General features: G+C 41.1%; 1 protein-coding gene across 2 annotated transcripts; it reads right to left on the bottom strand.

Moving 5' to 3' along the window:
• Window positions 1–10569: 10569 nt before the first annotated feature.
• On the bottom strand, window positions 10570–20599 carry NEK2 (NIMA related kinase 2). Of its 2 annotated transcripts, none has more exons than XM_075088962.1 (9): window positions 20437–20599; window positions 19999–20216; window positions 18642–18879; window positions 17852–17934; window positions 17479–17605; window positions 16446–16665; window positions 15398–15452; window positions 15245–15315; window positions 10570–12717 (listed from the first exon to the last, which is right to left on the bottom strand). In XM_075088962.1, exons 1-9 carry the CDS (start codon window positions 20530–20532, stop codon window positions 12491–12493), a joined length of 1335 nt encoding a protein of 444 aa, XP_074945063.1. In that variant the 5' UTR covers window positions 20533–20599; the 3' UTR covers window positions 10570–12490. The 2 variants fall into 2 exon arrangements, with proteins under 2 accessions (XP_074945063.1, XP_074945064.1); XM_075088963.1 differs by having other exon boundaries at window positions 20014–20216; window positions 20437–20597.
• Window positions 20600–21533: the final 934 nt, after the last annotated feature.

Raw genomic sequence — 21533 nt, 5'->3', positions numbered from 1 at the left:
CTTGAAAGCTTTATTTGTGTTGCCCTGCTTTATATCTAGCCAGATGTTTCTGTCTTAATGTTTTAATGTTTAGGAAAACGAAAATTCGCAATAGCATGGGTGGATTAAATGATGTACCACAGTAGCTGCAGAGCCAATGGAGGGAACCTCTTTCTACCACTGCTAACATGACAAAGCAAATATTAAATACAGCAGTTTCCATGGCTGTCCCAGGAAGGACTCACCCATCAAGTTTCCAAGTAATCTCTTTGTGAAATACATGCTCCATCTCTCTTATTGACTAACAATGTATATTATCTGGTTAGTTAACAGTGAGAATAAAGGTCTTTTTCCTGCTGGATGGCAAGTCTTGTGCAAAAAGCTGCAGTTAAACTGCATATACCTTAGGATCATGAGCAGTGCCAACTAAAGTTTTAGGAATACACTTATTCAGTTTTTTGTTAGCCACATGTAATAGACATACTTTTTGCCTTTGCTAATTAGATAAACCAGAGACTGTTTCTTGGAAATTCCCCTATAGGAAAATATTCTCCTTGTAAAAAAGGGAATATGTAAATAAGCAAAATATGTGCTTATTTGATGAGCAGCATCACAGCACATCAGTGTTGTTAATGCACTGGTACATGCATGTTATATCACTGTAGCGATATAAAATCACTATAAGCACTATCAAAATATATATATATGTAGACACTAACTGTTAAAAATCAATTAATTAGTAGATCTTTTCAAGCTGGTCTTCAGAGCTTCTATACTTGTTAATAATGATGTTAATAATTAGACACCTTTATGTCTAATCCTAAGTAGGAAAAATGTTTCCCACATGACATTTTGGATTAATGGAGACTTGATTGCAGCCTATAAGCCCACAGAAAGGCAGCTGATAGTGTTTGAGTGTTCATGTTTCCTTATGCATTCATAACAGGCTGTGCACACACAGTCCTCCATGGGAGGCAACCATACCAGTGGATTGCCGTCCAGGACACTCTGTGTGGGTGAACAAGAAATCGGGTGTGCACGTGTGCAGCCCCTCCCGAAATGTTTAGTATGGCGGCATGCAGGCAGCACGTAGGCTGGGAAGTGTTGCAAGAGGGAAAGGAGGAGCTGCTTGATCTCTGTCATTATAATTCAGCATGGTCATATGCAGTGCTTTCCCAGCATTGACTCTGGCCTGATCTAGCAGTCGAGGCAGCCTGGCAGTGCTACACGGCCCAGCGCTTCACACTGGGGCATGTAGTGGGAATAAGTTTTCTCTATATTGAGGTGTTTCATCCTAGCCTCACATACCGTAGTGTCCTCCTGACCTCCTTATCCTCTCTCTCACCCCCTGTAGCTGTGTCACACAGCCTGTTTGTGCTGGTCAGGATGATAACACAGGTCCCCGCATATGGACATCCCTCACTGGCAGCCAAAACCCAACAGTTTGCATACCAGTTAATCCAGCCATGGGTGAATGTTGATCCTGTATCACGTTCAGGCTACAAAAAGCCTCCTTGGGGTTGCCCCAAAGGCAGGGCCAGGGGCAGCAAAGAGGTCTGCAGGCAGCGCTGAGTCCTGGGCCCCAGCCAGGCGCTCAGCCTTCAGTGCTGCCTGCCCTGGGCAGAGCCCAACCAGTTACAGAGCTTGGAGCTCAGTGCCCTATCTTCTGACTGACATAACCCAGTGTAACCCCAAACTTGGAGGTAGCTCAGTTTTATGTTTCTGTATTATCTGCTCCACCCAGCAAGGGAACCCTGCACGATCTGTCCCTCTATGGTGCCAGGATAGCACGTGTGCTTGGGGACCCCCCGCCCACAGCAAGCTGACAGGAGCAGCAGCAGCGCTGTGACCAGCTCCTCATACTCACTCCTGTACAGCTGTTTATCTGGAAGAGATGGAGCCCTTAAAGGGGAATGGTTGCTTCCAGCTTTTCCTTTCAAGGCTGCCAGCACAGCCTTTGGGTGTGCCTGAGTGCCATGATCTGCAACGACTGCACACAGCCTGCTGAAACCACCTCAGGTGGCAAAGCAGCTAATAATTAAACCTACTTTTTCAGTTTTACTGCTGGAGAAATGCTTCTGTAGCAAAGCACTAAGGAGAATACAATGCTTCTTTACATCAAAAGAATATCCAGATACCCAAGGTAAATATTGGCCTGCATTTCACATGCTAATTTCTGTGCCGCTATTTACTTCCCCTGCCAGTTTCAGTGAGATCAGTGAGTTCTTCAGCCCTCTTAAAAATTCTCAGGGCTGTTCCTTTTAAAGTGAAAAGGGGAAATAGTTGCATTTCCAAGATGGTCTCGGGGAAATTTCAAATTACTACAACTATAGCATAAAGTGTGCACAGGCATCTATTTGTGCACAGTCTTGGCAGTTACGAATAGGGTCATCTTCCCTCTAATGACATGTGTGCACACAGAATAGATGCAGTTCAGGAGGAAGGTTAAAAGCAAGGATCCTCGCTTTCCTAAATCCTGGGAATACACTGTTGGCTGCTTGGCGCTAGAGACTAGTACACTGGTCAAACAGACAAAGTAATATCCTGGGGTTTATTTCTTCCAGTAAAAGAACCCAGTGTGACTGAAAAATGCAAAGGAAATGGAGCAGGCAGACAAGATGGAGCAGAGACAGCAAGAGGGGGGGAAAATCAAAAGCAAATAATAGGCAGTTATTTTTACTAAATCCAAAGTTCTTGGTTCCTTCTGCCAGCCTCACTTGATTGTTAGATGGTGGGAGCAGTTTCTACAGGTTTCTCTTTAGCTAAAATGACTTATTATTTGTAACAGACGTAAGCATATAACTATAAAAACATTCGTCTTCAGGAAGTAATAAAACACTTGCTCAGTTTAAAGCTTGTCCTCAAGTGTTTTTGCTGGATGGGCGTTATACTCATGTGGCTTTATTCCACTGAATCATCCCCAGGGAGAGCAGAAATGAGGGGTGGTGGGGAAGGAGGTTTGGAAATAACTAAACACTCTAAATCAAAAAGGCAAGACTTTGTACGCAACCCAGGCCACAACAGCATCAATGGCTCCCGCAGGGCCAGGATTCCTCCTGCATTTACAATCGAATGACAAAGCCTAATAATCTTCCCCTAGCTTTGCATACTTCAGCAACTTTCCTCAGTTGTTTGCAAACCTCTCAGTTCATCAGTGTCTGATGTATGGCAGATGTCTTCCAGAGCTGCTGAGCACCCACACTATCATCCTGATGTCACCCAGGCTTGGATCATAAAAGACTTGTCAGCAGGGGGAATGCTCAGCATTTATCTGGAGCTTGTAGCAAGACAATTCATATTGGGATATATTTTACCAGAAAGGACAGGTGTCTCTGGGAATTCCATGTCCTTCACGGATGCTCTAAGGGTGATGGAGGAAAAAATTACTGATAACCTTAAGGACAAGTTCTCAAGTCATTGCTTAAAGGTTGATCATTAGGAACTGTAGCACTGATACGACTTTAAACCCTGGCTCAGTGATTCGCACATCAAGGACTCCTGCCTAAACTGTGTAGTGTCTTCTTGAAATCTAGTCAGCAGTGGTGGGAAGGTTTCAGGTCATGGGGAAACCGCCTCATTCCCCAGTATCTTAGCCCTGCAGTCTGGCTATGCCCTGCCTGCCAGTGTCTTCTGGCAAAAGCAGCCACAATCACTCAGGTCCAGGTATTGGGAATGTTTCAGAAGTAGATAAATAAAACATTAATGAGGCTCAATATGAGAGAAAATCCAGAAGTAATATGCTGCAAAGAGATGACCTAGCTGAACCACAGCTGAAGGGATCAATGGGCTTTTTATTATATTTGGCCCAAATTTTGCAAAAGAATTTCCCCATAACTCACAGAGGAAGAAGTGATTGTGAAATGGGCCTTAAATGAGAATTCTCATTTATAACACATACCTTGCAAAAACAATTACATGGAAATCCTTTGTTTCCAACAATGCTGAATTAGGGTTAATGTTTCTACCTTCATAGGCAGATGACAATGAAACCCCAAGCAGCTGTAAATAAACTACTGTTGTTTAAACAGCCACTCTCACTCCCATGCCAAAGGAGGATTAGCTCAGACAAAATGAAAAAAGGGGAAAAGATATAAAATATTATAATTTGGTACCTCCTCAGTAATCTGTATACAATTACCTAAATTATTCTTCCTCTTTTTCAAAGAAGTAACCACTTCCTAACACAAATAAGCAAGAGTGACACTAATCTGAGCAACCTCAGTGAGAAAGCAGAGCACCAAGAACATATAGAGACAGCCTCCCCCTGTTAATTCAGAGTGAACTTCCTCTCCTGTGAAGGAAGTAAGTCAGGCTACTGGACTGTCAATCAGAAGGATGATATTAAATTAATTAATAAAATTAGAAGGGCAGAGATTTCCAGTTTACCTAGTGGTCTGCATTAGTGTGCTGTGAAGGACCCAATAGTTGTTCAAAGACAATATGTCAGCATGGGTTTGTTTCCACCAGCTACATGTTCAAAACAAATTAAAAACCTCACTCACTGCCAGGTAATGCACGTCCTGAGTTTCCTTAGAATAACTCCCAGGGTGAGAAATGTCTAGTATTCCTTTCATGCATTTATTCTTATTTATTATTTACCAAGGGCAGGAAGGGACCTCACTGGTAATCAGGGGACTTAAATGTGTTGCCTGTGGTTAGGGACATGTGGTGCTGAGACTGAGTACATGGCCTGTTTCTCAGCACTCCTGAGGCTAAACAGGACAGAATGATTTACAGCATGATAAGTAAGTAGTTCCCCTGGCATTAAAGAAATGAGCAGCTACCATTCTTCCAGGCCAAGTCACCAGGGAGAATAAGCCTGTAAGTGGGGGAAGAGGCTAATTATTTTGTGTTTGGTTACTAAAAAGAAGAGTAGAAGACAATTCTGTGTTTCCATATGTTGAAAGCTGTCCCTACCATTGCAAAGATTTTATTTCATTCAGTGTTTTTCTTGTTGATGCTTCTGATTTTCTGTAAGAGAACAATTGGTGTGTTTACTATAGGATCACTAAAAATATGTTTTCACAGCCTGGTACTGTGGGATACTGGATTAGGACTAAAGTTTACAGCATCTGTGGTAGTACATGTTTGTATGATAATAAATCCATGCAAAACATACACCTTTTTCTCCAACTTTGTACCAATGCCAATTGGTTATGTACAGTATATCTTTAGATGCCCACTAATAACTCCAAAGCCATGAAGAGTTAAATAGGATTATTCAGCATGTACAGATCTCAGGGTGCTTCACCACAGCACAGTGATTTCTTCAATCCCACTTTATAAAGGTAGTATTTTTTTTGAGAAAGTTGGCTCTTTGCCCAAGCTGAAGCTGTAGAGAAACAGCTTGATAAGGGGTGTGGGGGCAGGACCTGGAGCAAACCTTTAGAAACAACTTCCATTTCTGACAGGAAGTTTTGCATGCTACTGAGGCGATGCAGATATGGCAGGCCACTAGGAAACACTGCAAATCATTGCAATAATGCTGAGCTTAGAATTGACCTCTGTAGCAAGTGCTATTTCGCTTCCAGAAAATGTCTTTGAAGATGGATTCTAAACTGTAAAAAAACAGCACTAGAAAAAGCAATTGGAACAGCTGGTCAATTTGAGCCAGGCTCTATGATTTTATGTAAGAAGTTACTCAGAGCCAGATTTGAAAACAAAACTCATGGTTACTCCCTGGCATGAACTCAGGGCTGAGTTCCCTGGCTGGACTTTGCCATTCAGTTGAGCTCATTCCCTGGAGCAGAAGCAGAGGACCACGCTTCCAAGGCCGTGATTAACTTACCACTTCTTGCCAACGTTTAACTGTCTGGTTTGCATCCACAGCCATGCCAGCAGCAAGTGCAAATTAGCAGCAGTTACAAGATGAGTCTGCCATGGATTCTTTTAGCCAGAACGTGAGACAGCAAAATGAAACAGGGAAAGAGGTTAAAACCACACACAAATGAAGACTGTGGTTGTACATACAGCCTCTGAAACAAGGTTGCTAGGGCTCTGCCCTGAACTTAGGCAATGCAGGGTCTAGTTTTCAGTCCTTTACTTAATACTGTAACTAGAAAATATATTTTCACACCCTTTCGCCTTTCGATAATACATGGACCTCTACTGAATGTAGCGTTGCACAGAGGTGAGGTCCCCCTGTAGCCTCCAATTTCATCTTGACACCTAAAGCACTGAGACAGGAGTTTGACTTTGAAGAAGAGTGGGAAATTTAGAGCATGGAATTTTACTCATTGCATCTTACACAGAGATTTAGTGACATAGTCTTGTTTGCTTACCTGTATTCATCGCACTGCTGACCTGTGACCATCACATTGCTGAAGTTGACTGAATTAAAATTTGTGAAAAATGATCTTACACCTGAAAAGGGTGAGGCTCCTGCCTGCCTTACAGGCAGATAGATCCCTTTGAGTACATCACACAGCAGCAGTTCTCTGGTCACACTTGTCCCTCTAGAAACTGGCACAATGATGAGAAGATTTTCCTAGCTTTCAGTTCACCTGGGGAGAAATATTTAAAATGTGCCTTAAAGGTAAGTCTGTAGTAATTCTCATAAAAATATGTTATTTTCCCAATCAGCTGAATACTTCCTTGATTACATCATTTTCTTTAATGCTAATGCTTCCTCCTGCTTTTAGTTGCAACCACAAATTACTTATAATCCAGTGCAAGCTAATTACGTGGATCATTGCCATAGGAGGTATTTGCTTCACCTCCCAGGAAATCATTATCTGTCATGATCTGCCATTTGCCCTGATGGCTTTGTTTATGTTATCATCCAGGTCTCAGAAAGTCCGTATTATCTTTCCCTAGTGGCATCTAAAGATTGATTAGTGGTAGTCAGAAAAGACTTTACGTGGCAATAAGCTCTCAAGTTGGTCAGTGACTTTAACACTTGCATTTGTCAGGAAGGATTTTCTAAACTTCCTGGATGACCTAAATAGCCATCCAGCTCTAGGGTCACTGGAGTATTCCCTGATGGTCTAGGAGGAGCTGAGAGGTCACGTAGATAATATTGCTTATATTTGCAATTGGATAGTAAAAACACATTATGAGCAGAAAAAAAAAGCATTCGCTGTTCCCTACACTACATACAACTCCAGAGAGGTCTGTGCCGTACCCAAGCTTGCCCAAGGGCTATTGATGTGAATTCTTGTCAAGGAAGGTCCGATTTGGTAGAAGCCAAGATTGAGAGTTCTGCCTAAAGTGACTTGTCTTCACTTCTGTTGAGGAAGATATATTGCTTTTTCCTGCTGTACCTTTGGCAATGTTCTTCCTCCCCAAAGAGCAAACAAGTGTAAGTATTTACAAATGCCTAGTATATCTAATGCTGATGAAGTTGAAGTCCAGCCAAGGGTTCACTGAATCTGAAGGAAAGCTTGTCATTGGCTTTACTGGGCTTCAGTTGTGTCCTTGGGACTTTGACTGACACAAACGTGCAAAATTTGTATTATGCATAAGCTTGCTTCTGCTGACCTTACAAGAGCAGGACCTGCTAAAAGAGCTGACTAAATAGTAAAAAAGTATTTAGCAGCTATCTTTGCAAATAAAAAAGTTTTTCAGATTAGTATGAATAATGGGAAAAAAATTACTAGCTCTAGCCAAGTATTCAAGCACCTGCTGAGTAACTGCCATATTCCTCATAAATCTGCATGTTGCATTAATTTTACCACAAAAAACTACATATGAAAGTTGATAGTGGAAGCTGCATTATTGGTTATTACTCGCTGCGTGTCATGTCCAAGTCAGACTTTCAGTTGCCAAGGAAGCAGACTGTAGGGGAATAGACAGGGATCGGCAACCGGAAGATCACGGGATGTGACGGAAAGATAGACTCCTCCCCATAGGAGTGGCAGAAACAGGAAGCGCAAGAGCTATATAAGCGTGTGACGCAGATAAATAAACGGACATTTTGTATCCATCATATTGATGTCTGTGCATCACTGTCCCCAGGGTGGGTAGAGCCCTGTGTCCCGGAGATATGTGGCCCAAGATAAGTTCTCCCGTAGAAGCGTACAACTACAGCAGACGAAATGCATTGAGACCAATAATATATTCATAGTAGAGAACAATGCAGTAGTAACTGGGCCCATAAATTACCTCTGCTCAAACGAGGTAGCCCAGAAACAAGCATCATCCATTAGTCAAAAATTAAACCAGTCAAATATGAAAGTTAATTAAGCCAAAAGTTTTCATAAACATGTTTTTTTACCCAGAAAGTGCCTATGTTGGAAAATAAAGACTATCTAGAGCTAGCTAATTCTAGATATCTGTGTAACCTTTCTTTTCCCTTCATATCGTAAAACTCTAGCATGAATCCATTTTGTAGAATACAAGGGATTTTTTTTCCAACAAAGCTTCATCCTTTCATGGCAGCTGAGCCTCAGAAGTGCACTTTGCCTTCAAAATAATACGTCACATAAAGGCGCTGTTGCCTCAAGTGTAGTAACTTCTCAGCATTGCTGATCTGGCTGAAAGCAAGATTAAATGGAAAAGCAGTTTGTTATCATACTGTTATCAATATGTGGCGTTACCCTATCAGTCTGTGGAGCTTTTTAAAGTTGTAAACATTAATATTTAACTTTCAGCTAACTTTTAAGGTAAATAAATAAATAAAACTCACTTCTAATACCTGATGTGGATTATACTCTGTGTAGCCTTAATTAGGCCACAGTCTTCCACGGTGCTAGAATGGCTATTAAGCAGGCTCCCAGTGCAGGCTTCAGCTTCTATGCCCAATACACCAGCTTTATAGATACTAGGATTCCTCTGGCTTCACACAAGTTACACAAAGACACGGCCCAAAGGCAGTCACTGTGTCATTACTGGGTCGAGCTGTATTTTGGGCTAGGAATGCTGGAAGCATTGCTTACCAGGAAATTGACTTTATTAGCACAGCAATGAGGTACATGCAGGGGCTAGGATGACATGCAGCATAAGTGAGGAGCAATCTCTTTTTTGGGTGAAGACAAGAGTAATAGCAGGGAGCTTCTGCTCTGCACTGTTTCTTGTACCTGCAGCAAACTGCAGGAGATTGATTCTTTCAGTGAGCGCCTGTGAATCAGCTTGTGCCACTATTAGGACCAGATCGCTTCCTCCTGGGTTACTCACTGACAGTAAAGGCAAAAATGTGAAATTCCCTATAAAATATTTTATATTTGTTCTGGAGGGATTTCTGTCTCCACCTGTTCAATGATATAGTAGAGGTTAAACGACCTATTGATATTTATGTTTAGGAAGAAGCTTGATGGTCCACTATATTTGAGCCTGATTTTCTTTAGGCATTTTATCTGCCCAGCTAGCCAACACTTTCATGCCATTTAAGTGCTGTAGTTACATGGAATGGCCTGGTCAACTGGCTTGCAGAGGGGACAGTTGACTAGGCTAATAATTGAATAAATTTGGTAACTTACCGCTATTTCCCAGTAAATTCCATTCCCTAGTATATGCACAGCTGCCCAGAGACCAAAGTGATTGTGCCACCGCCGCACAAAATCTGCCCAAAGTGCAGAAGGCCTGTGATGAACCTGTTACAGATTGGAACCTAAGGCGCAGGACAGGGTCTGGATGAAGGTCACACATGAAAGCTGAAATCAGGGATCTGGTCCATGGGTGATGCAACTTCCCCTCCAATCTATCCTTGGGCTAAATTATGTTCTGTGCATATATAACTTCTGTAACTATACATATTATTAAAATTCCAGATACTGATATTAAACATCAATTAATTTACCTCACAACATTCAACAGTGTACACCATTATTATTATCATCTTATAAGACTTAAGCTGTACTGTATACATATGTACAATTTCACTTCACCTTCGCTTTTAAGAGACAAGTACACCCATCCACATAATGGCAATGTTTTGCAAGCACTCCATAAACAGTCACTATTCCTGTAAATGGTCTATTTATTTTCCTGAATATATTTGAAACTGACATCCCGAATGTGATTCCAATACTACACGGATGCTCTGGGAGAAACAATTATGCCTTTGTAGGAAAATGTGAATTTCAGGATTCCAAAGCAAAAATCCCAAGAGAGAATGAAGACCATCCCCAGGATGCCTTTCCCTATGTTTGACACATACCAGTAGGAAGTTCTTATTTCAAAAACTTTGAGAGATGCTGCATTTATCATATTAGAATGCTAATACTTCAAGAAGACATTGTGAGTAGAACAGCTTAAACAGCTCAATGCTACAACTGTAACTTAAGCTGTTTTCATTTATTACTACCATTGTCATTGGAGAGTTTGCACTCTCCATAACATTACTTATTTATAATAGTGTAATTGTTAACTAAGACTTTGATTCAACCATTTTTATAAAACATGCATAAGAGATGCAAAATGGCAAATCAGAGATAACTACAATTAATTGCACCAGCAAGTATTAAAGCACCTATAGCCTAAGAAAATCAGCATCTTGCAGCAACACACTTCTGATTTTCTGAAACAAAACATGTAAAAATATATTTAAATCAGATCTTAAATTTTGTATGAATGTATCAATAAATTCCCAAAAATTACAGGGCAACAGTGCCATCTTGAGGTCAGTAGAGAATTAAAGGAAAGCTGCAGGCATTGGTCTTGAAGGTATTTTACTTTTAAATGCAGAAATTATTTGTTGCATCTACATGTTCCAAGAAAGAAAGAAAAAAAAAAACCTCTCAAGCCATTTTCTTAGTTTGGTCTTGTGAAAAGCAAAGCATTTGCAAACACCAGCCAATTCACAATACAGCCTTTCCTGAATCAGTAATTACTAATTTGTTTTCTTGGTTGCTTGGTTTCCTCCTTTCACTAATTGTACCTGCATTTTGCAGATGACAAAGCATACAAAATTACTGCATCCTGTATATTTGCTCAGATTAGATTAACACTACTGCATATTCTACTCTTTGCTAGGTTATGGGCTATACAGTAAGGATCCACATGAAGGCCAGGAAGGCTGCATGCCAGATCACCTTGTTGTGGCACAGAACAGAAAAATCGGAATATGCAAACATGGTGAGAGAACAGGGATTCACCCTCCAAATACGTGTGAGAATCTTAAACAATATGAAAGAGTACAGCAGGAAAGCTGCACTGATCAGTGTGTCACAGACACTTTGGCTGTGCATACCAGCAAGACACTTCTGACTACACTGAGCGCTGGGTAGTGACTACCAGAATAGTGGTAGTTTTAGACTAGCAAACCAAATGGTCGTATTCTAAATCTTTTAAGCAAAGGCTATGGTGAAAACAGTAACCACTATGCAAACAAATATGATAAGCTCCGCTGGGTGGTTAAGAATCTGTTAGAGCACAACTTATGTTTGGCAACACAAGTACTTGTCTATCAGCAAATATGCCAAATTAAATTGATGTTTCAAATAAGATTATCTTTTTTTGAGTAAAAACCATCTAGAATACCTCCTGAGATAAGATTCATGGCCCAATAAGGAAACAGATGTTTTGAAAATTAGCTATTTTCTGAAAGTATATGTTTTATGGCATTTCAACCCAGAGACAGAAAATCTTTATATATGTCAGACATTACAGTTTCAAAGGATTTTTTAAAATTTATGAACCTGAGTTAGTTCATGAAACCTAGACCACCTTAAGTGAGCAACTCCTACTCTGGCAGAGAATTGTGAAGGAAAAGATGGAGACACCTCATAAGCTTCTAGAAAATAAGGATTTGCTATTCAAAGTACAATTGCCCCTCCCCAACACAGGTGCTAATACCCTGGATGATGTCCCATCCAGGACAGCAGTCTCAGGAGATCAATTTATAACGCAGTTTCAAGGCAAACCAAAGAAGGTGTTAGTTCAAATGCTATGTTCTGAAGCAGGCCTTTCAGGAGCTGATGGACAAGCCGTTCAGCTGCCCAGGCAGAAAGAACTGTAAACTCATCAGTCATACTAAGCTGACCCATCCCACTCATTAGTCAAAGACATTAAGCTAAAAGTAGCCTGCTTTGATGGGCCACCTAGGTTAGTTGAAAGAGATAGCATAAAATCTCTTTTTGCTCTTTTGATACTTAAAAAATATTTACAAGTGCAGACAAAAGACCACTGTTTTTCCACATATACAAAATATCAATACTTTTATCAAGTACTGTACATTACATACAGCATCATTTTAACCTACAGATTCTGAACCTCTGTAAGTTTTTAATCTGAAAAGTTTTTCACAACAGATTTTAAAAAATCTGTTTTTACAATATTCATTCTTTATATTTTCAAAAGACTAATGAATGGATGGTAAACAGAAGGAGGACCAAAGTGTTTTTTTCTAGAATACAATTCATTCAGCTTGTTTGATTTGGTATTGAAACTACCTGTTTTGATAATATGATCTCTTATGGCCTCATCATAGACTACATACCATAGACTAAGATTTTGTATAACAACTGTTAAAATATGTTTTCAGTAGGTTCTAGCTTAAATGTGGGAGGCACAATTATCTTCCTATACATTTAATCAACTCTAAAAAGTTAAATACTGTACATCTGTTACAGTTTCAGCGCATTCCCAAGATTTGTCTGCTCTTTAGTTGATAGTTCTTTTCCAGTTCAGACAGTGCTTGAGCCCGTAGATTTGCAGCATAGAGACGTTTTTTGAGATCAGAGCATTTCCCTTTGGAAAGGGGATAGTTTTCCAAATTAACAGGAGACACAGCATTCTTTTCACTTCCATCAAAGTGTACTTTCTTCTTGGTTGTAGAAAAGGGGAGCAGGAGTGCATTACCTTAAGAAAACAAAAAGTACATACTGAATTAGTGCATCTTCCAGCATTTAGTGCTCAGCTTGTGTCTTTTAACCCTGTGACCCATTTTGCTACCTACTTTAAGTAATCTAATTAAATGCATTTCAGTTCTTTTCCATTTTTGGAGGGAAAATTGAAAACAGAGCTTTTAAATAATTGTGGTAAAAGGATATATGCCATTGTCATTTCTAGGGTGTACCTCCCAGCACCTAAGGAAATATTAGTTGACGTAAGAACAAAAGACATGGAGTTTCTTCTGAAGGACAGGACAGTGACATAATCCAGTTCCAAAAAGAAAAGGAAACAGAGTATTAGGCACTCGGCTACTGAAAAACCTTGTCATTTCTTCATAGCAGGGGTAAACCCAACCTGTCCAGTGGTCTTTCTACACTACCCACATTATTCCAACTCTATCCTTGTATTAATTCAATTGGGTACAAACTAGGCTCTGATTTGATGAATAATGAGTTTAGGTGCATTAACAATTAGTAATTTACTTTCACTGCAGCCTCCAAGGCAGGAATTTTCATTGTATAGCTATGCTTTAGCTGTATGGAACTGCTACAATCAAAAGACACTTAGTTTGTTTTGGTTTTAATGACATAGGGCACAAGGACTACCATAAAAAAAAAAAAAAAACAACAAACAGATGACTTGTCTCTCAGAAGAGCCAACTTCACAAGACTCAACTCGGGGGGGGGAAGACCTTATCAAAGGTCTAACTGTCTTAATCATAACTCTGCTGAAGCCTTCATTTTCAATTCATCAGGCTAGAGCAAAGATGCAATAAGCATATAAAAGTGAGAAGGACCGAACTGAAGGGACTAGTGAATGTTTCAGCATTTTGTAGCTTATTGTCAGTAAGCTATATTTGTTTTAACATTAAATCCCTCCCTAAGAACCAGAAAATCCCTGCAAAAATTGGGTATTTTCTAGGATACTGTTCCAGAAACCAGGATTTTTGTTATTCCATTTTACTGTGAAGAGAACCACACAACTGACTTTGGGGAGAAATTAGGGGTCTAGGATGGGCAAGATGCAATCCAGTTGTGAAAGACAGTCATGTTAAAGTAACTGAAGATAACAGAAGCAATCTTGTTAATCTTGATAAATACTTAGTCTATTCATACCAGTTCAGGGAGAATTTTAGAAATAGTATTACAAGAGTACTGTGGAATCAATTTGAAGAGTAGTGAACATTATGACAAATGTTTAAGTGATCTACAACTATTGCAAGATTTGGTCACTCTTGTAATAGCTATATTCACTTTTCTGCATTGTCTGTCTTGAGGTATTTAGTACTTAAAGTGGTTTTGTCCATCTTCAAAAATTAATACCCCTGTTAAGATCAAAATGTCATGTAAAAGGGTGGGAGATGCAGAAGAGAACAGAAGCAAATGCTGAAGCTCATTTACCCTCAGTCATCCAGTGCTAGAGACAACATCAGGCAGCCAAAGCAACTTTATTCTTAATTTTATACTCTTTAATGTAGTAAAGTCAGACAAGATATTGAAAGACAGGTAGAATTCTCAAAATTGAGAGAAATGGTAGAAATATCTCAAGTACCACTAGCTTCTGGTGGCATTTTACTTGTGTTCTTCCCTGCTGTGTAGGCACTTCTTGAAAAACAAAAATGAAACTTCATTTTATTTGTGTTAGAGGCAGTGACATGTTTATCTTGCTTTATCTGAGCAACACTAAATGGAGAGAGTGCTTCTGCATGTTAAAGTGTGTTCACATGTCTTTGTTCTAGAGTACTACTTGGGGCCCAGCCATTTAAAATTCCACCAGTATTTCAAAATGCATTTAGATACTTGAATCATTTTTACTATTAAAGACTGGTGCAATGAACAGACGATACTACTTTTTATGGTAGTAAGGACTGAACAATCAAGGCCAAAGTAAGGGTCAAATACTTATGGGGTAATAACTACTGTGAAACAGATCAGACTACAGGTAGTCAGAAAGCTTTATAGCACATTTTCAAAGCTGCTTTTTTTTTTTCCCGGTGAGTTAAACTGGAATATGATAATAGAAGTTTCTATTCTTCAGAGCTTACATGATGCACCAATCACAGCTGGGTCTCTTGCAACAATTATTGCCCACCTTGAAGTTTCTGGAAGTTGAACTCCACAGTTGAAATGATTAGACAAGTGCAATCTTATTAAAATTAACTAAATCAAAGGTCTATTAAAAGACATCCACCAGTAAAATAAGTACAGCTTGAGAAAGTTTGGGTTACAAGTCAGCACTTCCATTAGCTTACCACAAGAACCTAATTTTCAAAACAGCACAAGACTGCAGTGCTGACAGTGGTCACGTGTAATGAATGATGCTCGGTCATAAGTCTTTTTGCAGAAAATCAGAAGTCTCTTCCCAACCACACAGATAATTGGGGTTTGTATCACTACAATGGGACTAGGTACAGCATGCCAAGTATCAGAGGCATTCTTCTGATCATACCAGCCCATATTTATGAGCGCAAGTGGCTTCTTGTGTATTTTCATACCTGGACCATCTGCGCAAGCTAATGTCTTCTGCTGTTTGTAGAGATTGTAGTTCCTCATCAAGTTTTCAGCTCTGTTTTGAAGAGAGACATTTAAGCTTTTTGTTGTAAGATTATAATGTTTCTAATCTAGGCAATTACAGGTTAGTAAGGTACCTAGCAAGTTTGTCCTCTGCCAGTCTCTCTCGAACACAGAGTTCCCGTTCTCTCTCTGGAATTAGAAATATGGTCGTATGCAGTGTTAAAACGTGAATGTTAAAGTTCGAGTGATTGTGCATGATGGATATTTTTTCAGAAAAAAGACAGCAGTAATAGCCTGTCTGATGCACCCATATTTCTGTTTCTGTGGCTCTAACCAAAGCAAAATAACTGCTGTGTAGATACAATTTTATCAATGCACTGATAAAGCACTGGACAAGTACTCAAATGCCAGGCAGGCTTGCCCCCTGGCAGAGCAAACTCTGCCATATCTGCAACAATGAAGCTATAGCAGCTTTCTATTCTGCAAGTTAAGTATTTATTTAGATCTGGTATCATGTATGCCATGAGTTAGATACCAGATACTATAATTCAGCTATGACTAAACACCCTGTTTGCAGCAGCAGCAGCTGTTATTCAGGCTCAGAAAACATGATTAAAATCTGTATTACAAAGCCTACTGCATATGCAAAGAGGTATTTTATGCAGGCAGGAAATCCCAACACCTGAGGACCAGCCATCTATACAGTTTCACAGGCAATCTACCTGTAGGGTGCAGCTTCTATAAAAGCAGTTTACTCAAGTATACATTGCTCCAACATCAGGCTCACCTTAGGTTACACGTTAGTATAGCTAATGTTAATTTAGATGGAGTAGGTGAAAAGCAATCTACACTGCACAGTGCAGAATATATTCAAGCCCTATTTTTCTGTACACTTTCCTAATTGCCACTCATGTTTAATAACCTTCCTAAACCAGACTTCTATACCCAAGCTGCCAATTATATCTTAGTAACTTAAAACAAGAACTAGTATAGATGGGTAAGCCCAAGCATTCTTCTTTCAGTATTTAGACAGAATTCTAGAGTGAATGCAGAAATGCATTCGCCACTATCCTGGTGCATTAAAGTGAGGGTTTTGAAAATTGTCTACCTTCCCTTCCACTGCACTTATTCTTTTGAATCATAATCCTATTGCCACCCCTTTCCCAAAGTGGAATATCATACGCTCCAAACGTTGCTCTCTCTCTTTAATGGCTTGTTCTCGCTCCTGTAATTGTTGTTCCTTCCGTTTCAGTTCATTCACTGCAGCATCTGAATGCTGGAGTCTTTCTGGCTCCCATGATTTCTGGCCTCTTTTATCAGAATTTTGTCTTTGTTCTTCTGTCACCAAGTCTGCTATCAAGGGGTGCTGCAGAATATCTTCAACAGAAGGTCGGCAATAATCCTAGAGGAAAGACATTACCAACAGGTTCCATCTGTAAACAAGAAACCTTAAGGCCAGGGATTCCCAGGCAAGACCCACCTCACATGGGAGCCAGCAGAGGTGCTACACAGTGAAGGAAAAGTTGGAGAAAAATTGAGTTAAGGAGTAGCACGACCAGGTGGCAAAAAGCTGAGGGGGGAGACTGTTACCAGCGTTCAGCTCCAGAAGCTGCAAGCCTGGCTCTCCTAGCCCAGGCACCCACTTTCAGAGCCAGAATGGGGTGGTGAGCCTACAGAGGCAATTGTCAGCAGGTTCTGGAGCTAACACTCTGCATCTCTACCGTAGTGACTTGATTACTAAAGGATCCGTACCTGTTCGAGACTTGGGTTCTTGTTACAGCTTTGTTGTCCCACGCAATACTCTTCAACACCCCATGCAAGCAATGAGGAGGGGGGGAGGGGAAGAGCTATACATGAGCCATATAAAGCAAAATCCAAAATGAAAACAACCCCTTCCAGCTTCTAAACACACCAGAACCATTTTAACCTTGAAGTTATAAGACCTTGTTACACATGCTGTTAGGAAATTCTGTACAAGCCAAAATTGAGACATCCTTTTTTTCATCCTGTGAACCTGGCATAAACAAAGGCAGCAGCTCAAGTGTTAAGGGACTCAAAGCACAATTCCTCCCTCCTTCACCTACAAGTGATATGGCCAGTGACAAGGTGATAGCAACCACTACTTCAGATCAGTTTGTTTCATAATTGAGAAGGAAATCTAGTATTTCAGTACTAGTTCAAATTACAGGTGGAAAAATTAGTAATTGATTCTTACCTTTACATTTAGCATCTCTTTGAGAAGTTCATTCAACTGCTCTGAGTAACGATATGGTATTCGCCTGAACTTCCCTTCCCTTATCTTTTCTGCCAACTCCTTTTGGTTGTAAGCTCTAAACGGAGGCCTGAAGAAGAACATTTTTCTTGGAATCTCTCACTAGTTTTAGAGGACTTATTTTCATTTAAAAAGTATCAGACTAAGTAAAAGCTGCAACTGAAGGTTTGTTTTGACTACCTAATGTCAAGACCAATACAAAAATAAAAATCCAGGACTAATCTCTGAAACCTTTAAGCTTTCATCTGTGCAAAATTTAATCATAAATGCATTAACAGTTATGTTCCCACATTCATTACTACACCACTATACTTACGAGAGAGCACATAATTCATACAGGAGACATCCTAGAGACCAGATGTCAGATTTTTCATTGTATGACATGTGGTTCATTTGTTCCTAAAGAAATAGAACAACTCAAGTTTATTAACAAAGACATTGTTCTACTATTGCAGGATAATCAGCTACTGTTCAAACCTGAATTAAGCCATTACTTACTGGGGTTACTATTAAGAGTTTGTCTTAATTAACCTCCACAGCTACTCTTACTAGCAGGATTTTAACAAGTTACAGAGTACTACACTGTAGAATACTGAAGTGTTGCACCAATTTTCAGTTGATACAACTCCAGATTTCAGTCAACATAAATCTTTCCCACACAAAATGCACCATATCAGGGAAATAACTCATTCTTGCTTATTTTCACTACAAATTAAAATCCTACCTTCAAGAGGTAATTTAATAAGCTCTTTACCTTAACACTATGAAACATAAAAGTGCTCTGGCTTCCCTATTCCTTTTCAGGTACAAGATACTCCAACATAACTAGTTTACATCTCTAATATTTCAAGAGCATATCAAAACTTAGAGTGAAGAACAACCTTAATTAGAAGGCAGTGATAGTTGAGGAAGAAAGGAGATGAAAATAACTGCAAAATGGTCTTGTCTCTAGAACATATACATTCTATGAAAAAAGACATCTGTATTTAAGACTAGTAACTCTCCATTAAAACCTCCCAGACATTCATGGGCTCCAAGACCAATACTGCAGAAACCAGATCTGGGAGGGACAAGAGGGAAGGTAAGGCACAGAATGAAGGTCTTACTGGAGACATATAATACGGCGTTCCAACAAACGTTTTGGCAAAGCTAGTGTCATGGTGCAATATTCTAGCCAGTCCAAAGTCTCCAAGTTTCACATTCTGCTTGCTGTCTAGAAAGACATTTGCTGGTTTTAGGTCACGATGCACAGTGACTCCACCATCACTCCGTCTGTGACACTCCTTCAAGGCCAGTGTCAACTGAGTCAATACTCGGAGAACAAAGCTTTCTTCCAAGTAATGCCTGAAAGATGAGCACATACTTTAACAAAGGTATTCTCCGAGTCTACATCAGTTTAAGTAGTCGCTGCCACTCTCAGCTCTAACTTTTTTTAACACTATACTGCTATAAGACATCACTGAATCAACCCCAGCACCTTTACAGAAAGCTAACAGCAACATGCATCTACATATACTATTTTTAAAATGGATTTTTTTTAAAAAAAATCAAATACATTGGAAGACATCTAGACTTTTGTTGCAAAATACCTGTAATATTCCTTTCCTCCTCCAAAGGGTTTAACAAATATGTAGCATGTCCATCACTTATAATACAAACAACCATTAATGCTTTTGTGATGAGATCTGCCCCCTTGATCACTTACAATAACAGTATCTTGTCAGCGGCTTCTAAAACTGTTAAAAGCAATGTACAACAACAATAGAGCCAAGATGGCACTAACTTTTAATATAGCCCTCCTAAAATGAAAATAGTTGTGTATCTGGGGGAAGCTGCAGTACCATTTTAGACTATTCTCACAAAGCAACACATGGTGCCTGAGGAGAACTTATTTAACCTAAGCACATGAAAACCAATGTTATACTTAATATGTAGGCTGCTAAGTGTAAAATTAGACCAATTCTTACAATTTGATGTCTCCACAAGCTTTATATGCAGGCACACAAAGTAGTTTTTAATATCGTGTTCTAAACCACTTTTCCCTTTCACATATTTTGGTGTTCTAACAAAAAAAAAAAATAGGGTACAAGTGGTTTTACTGACAGGCCAGCCAGAAGAACCCACAGATCAAGCTACCTATCTGCAATAGCTGTTTTACGTTTTCAAAGCCACGCACAGCATGGCATCCAGAAACCCTTCAACAGCTTCATAAGAGGGCTTTGGATTTTTTTACTATTTGGACATAACCATCCAATCAGTTCATGCATTCATTAGCACAATTCCCACTGGCGCTGTAATTTTGTGCATCCCTTTCACATTTTGGGAGAGTGTTGGGCTGAAGGATGAGAGACAAAGCTGTTCAGAAGTTATTAAAGAGAGGCACATTTCACTTTGAGCTGTTTCTTTTGATTGTCAAGACACATGCTAGATACTCCAAAATTGCCACAAATGGGTTTCACATGCCTTTCTCTTGTGCACCTTGCAATTAAGCTAGCCAGGTCACCCCCATCACAGTACTCCATCACGATGTACAGGGTTGTGCTGCTTCTGTCAATGATCCGATCATAATACCGGACAATATTCGGATGTCTCAGCTCACGAAGCAAATTCACTTCCGAAACAAGCATTTGCTTCTCTGCCTCCGTCATCGAGCCATAGTCAAGCTCCTTCCATACCAAGATCTAGGGGGGAAAAAAAAAAAAGCTTTAGGGAGTGACTTATGCACTAGGCAGAGCTCTGCAGGGGCGAAGGGAAGGGGGGCTTTCAGAGCCTCTCGCTTATCTCGGACAGCCGCCAGCACCCAGCTGAAACCGACAGCAACGGCACGTTACCAGGAGGCGCAACTAACAGAGTGGTGCCTCAACCCCCGCCGCAGTCCAGGCCGCCGCCGTTACCTCTCACCTTGCCGTCAGCCTTGCGGCGCACCTTGCGGCACTTGCCGTAGGAGCCGGCGCCGATGGTGAGCAGCACCTCGTAGTCGCCGGGATGGCCGGGCATGACGACGCGACCACCGCAAGCACACCAGAGAAGCGGCTCCCCTCCCGCCCCGTTTAAACGCACCGCCCCTCTCGCCCATTGGCCGGGCTGCGCAGCCCCGCCCGAGCGCCCCTCCTTCCCATTGGCTACGCCGCCGTAAACAGCAACTGGCAGGTTGCGGCCGTTACGAGCATCCGCGTCAGAGAATTATCGCGAGAGGTGGGCTGTGCGCGGTCACGGTTCGGCGGGGCGGCGGGGGCACCCTGCGAGTGGGCGGTGACCGGTGGCCTGTGGTGACCGGTGACCCGCCTCCCGGCGGGCGGGGCGGGGCACGGCACGGCACGGCACGGCGCCGCGCGGGCCAGCCCGGAGGCGAGCAGCCCCTCCCCGCGCGGTTTCGCAGAGCGAGGCTGGCAGCAGGTGTCCGTCCTTGCCCGCAGACCGGTGAGGCGCGCGGCCGCCCCTCGGGGTTCCGCCAGCCGCGCGGCGTTCGGTTCCCTTTGGTCGGGTATTCTGAGGAGAACGAGGTCTGAAATGACCGGCAAACCAGCCCTTGAGGTTCCCCCCGAGCCGCAGCCGGGGGTGGCCGCCTCCTCGGCCGCCCCGCAGCAGACCTAGACCGCATTTGGAGTGGGGGCGTCCGTGTCCCCCCCCCCACAGCGCCGCGCAGAGCGGGGCGGCGGGCGGGCTTGGGTAGCCCTCGTGCGGGTGGGTGACGCACTCGTAGCTCCTCAGAGACTTTTTTTCCAGTAAAAATAACTAATAAATTATCCCCTTTCCTGAGATACTTAGGTCTATTGAACAGGTATCGATAGGAAACTGGAAGATCTTAACAGAGTTTTTTTAATACTGAGAAGTGTTAAAAACACTTAAGCTATTTAGAATACTATAAATTCGTTCTGGAAAGTTGTACTTTAAAACCAATGAGGAAAAATTCTCTTGATTCTTCAATAAATTATTCATTAAAAACTCCAGAAGTCATGGCAGCTTTACTGTTAGACCATGTATGAACACCTGTGTTA

Source organism: Phalacrocorax aristotelis, chromosome 3 (genome assembly GCF_949628215.1).
Source record: "Phalacrocorax aristotelis chromosome 3, bGulAri2.1, whole genome shotgun sequence".
NCBI lineage: Eukaryota > Metazoa > Chordata > Aves > Suliformes > Phalacrocoracidae > Phalacrocorax > Phalacrocorax aristotelis.
Note: the sequence above shows the minus strand (reverse complement) of the source record. Positions and strands in the feature narration are given on the sequence as shown.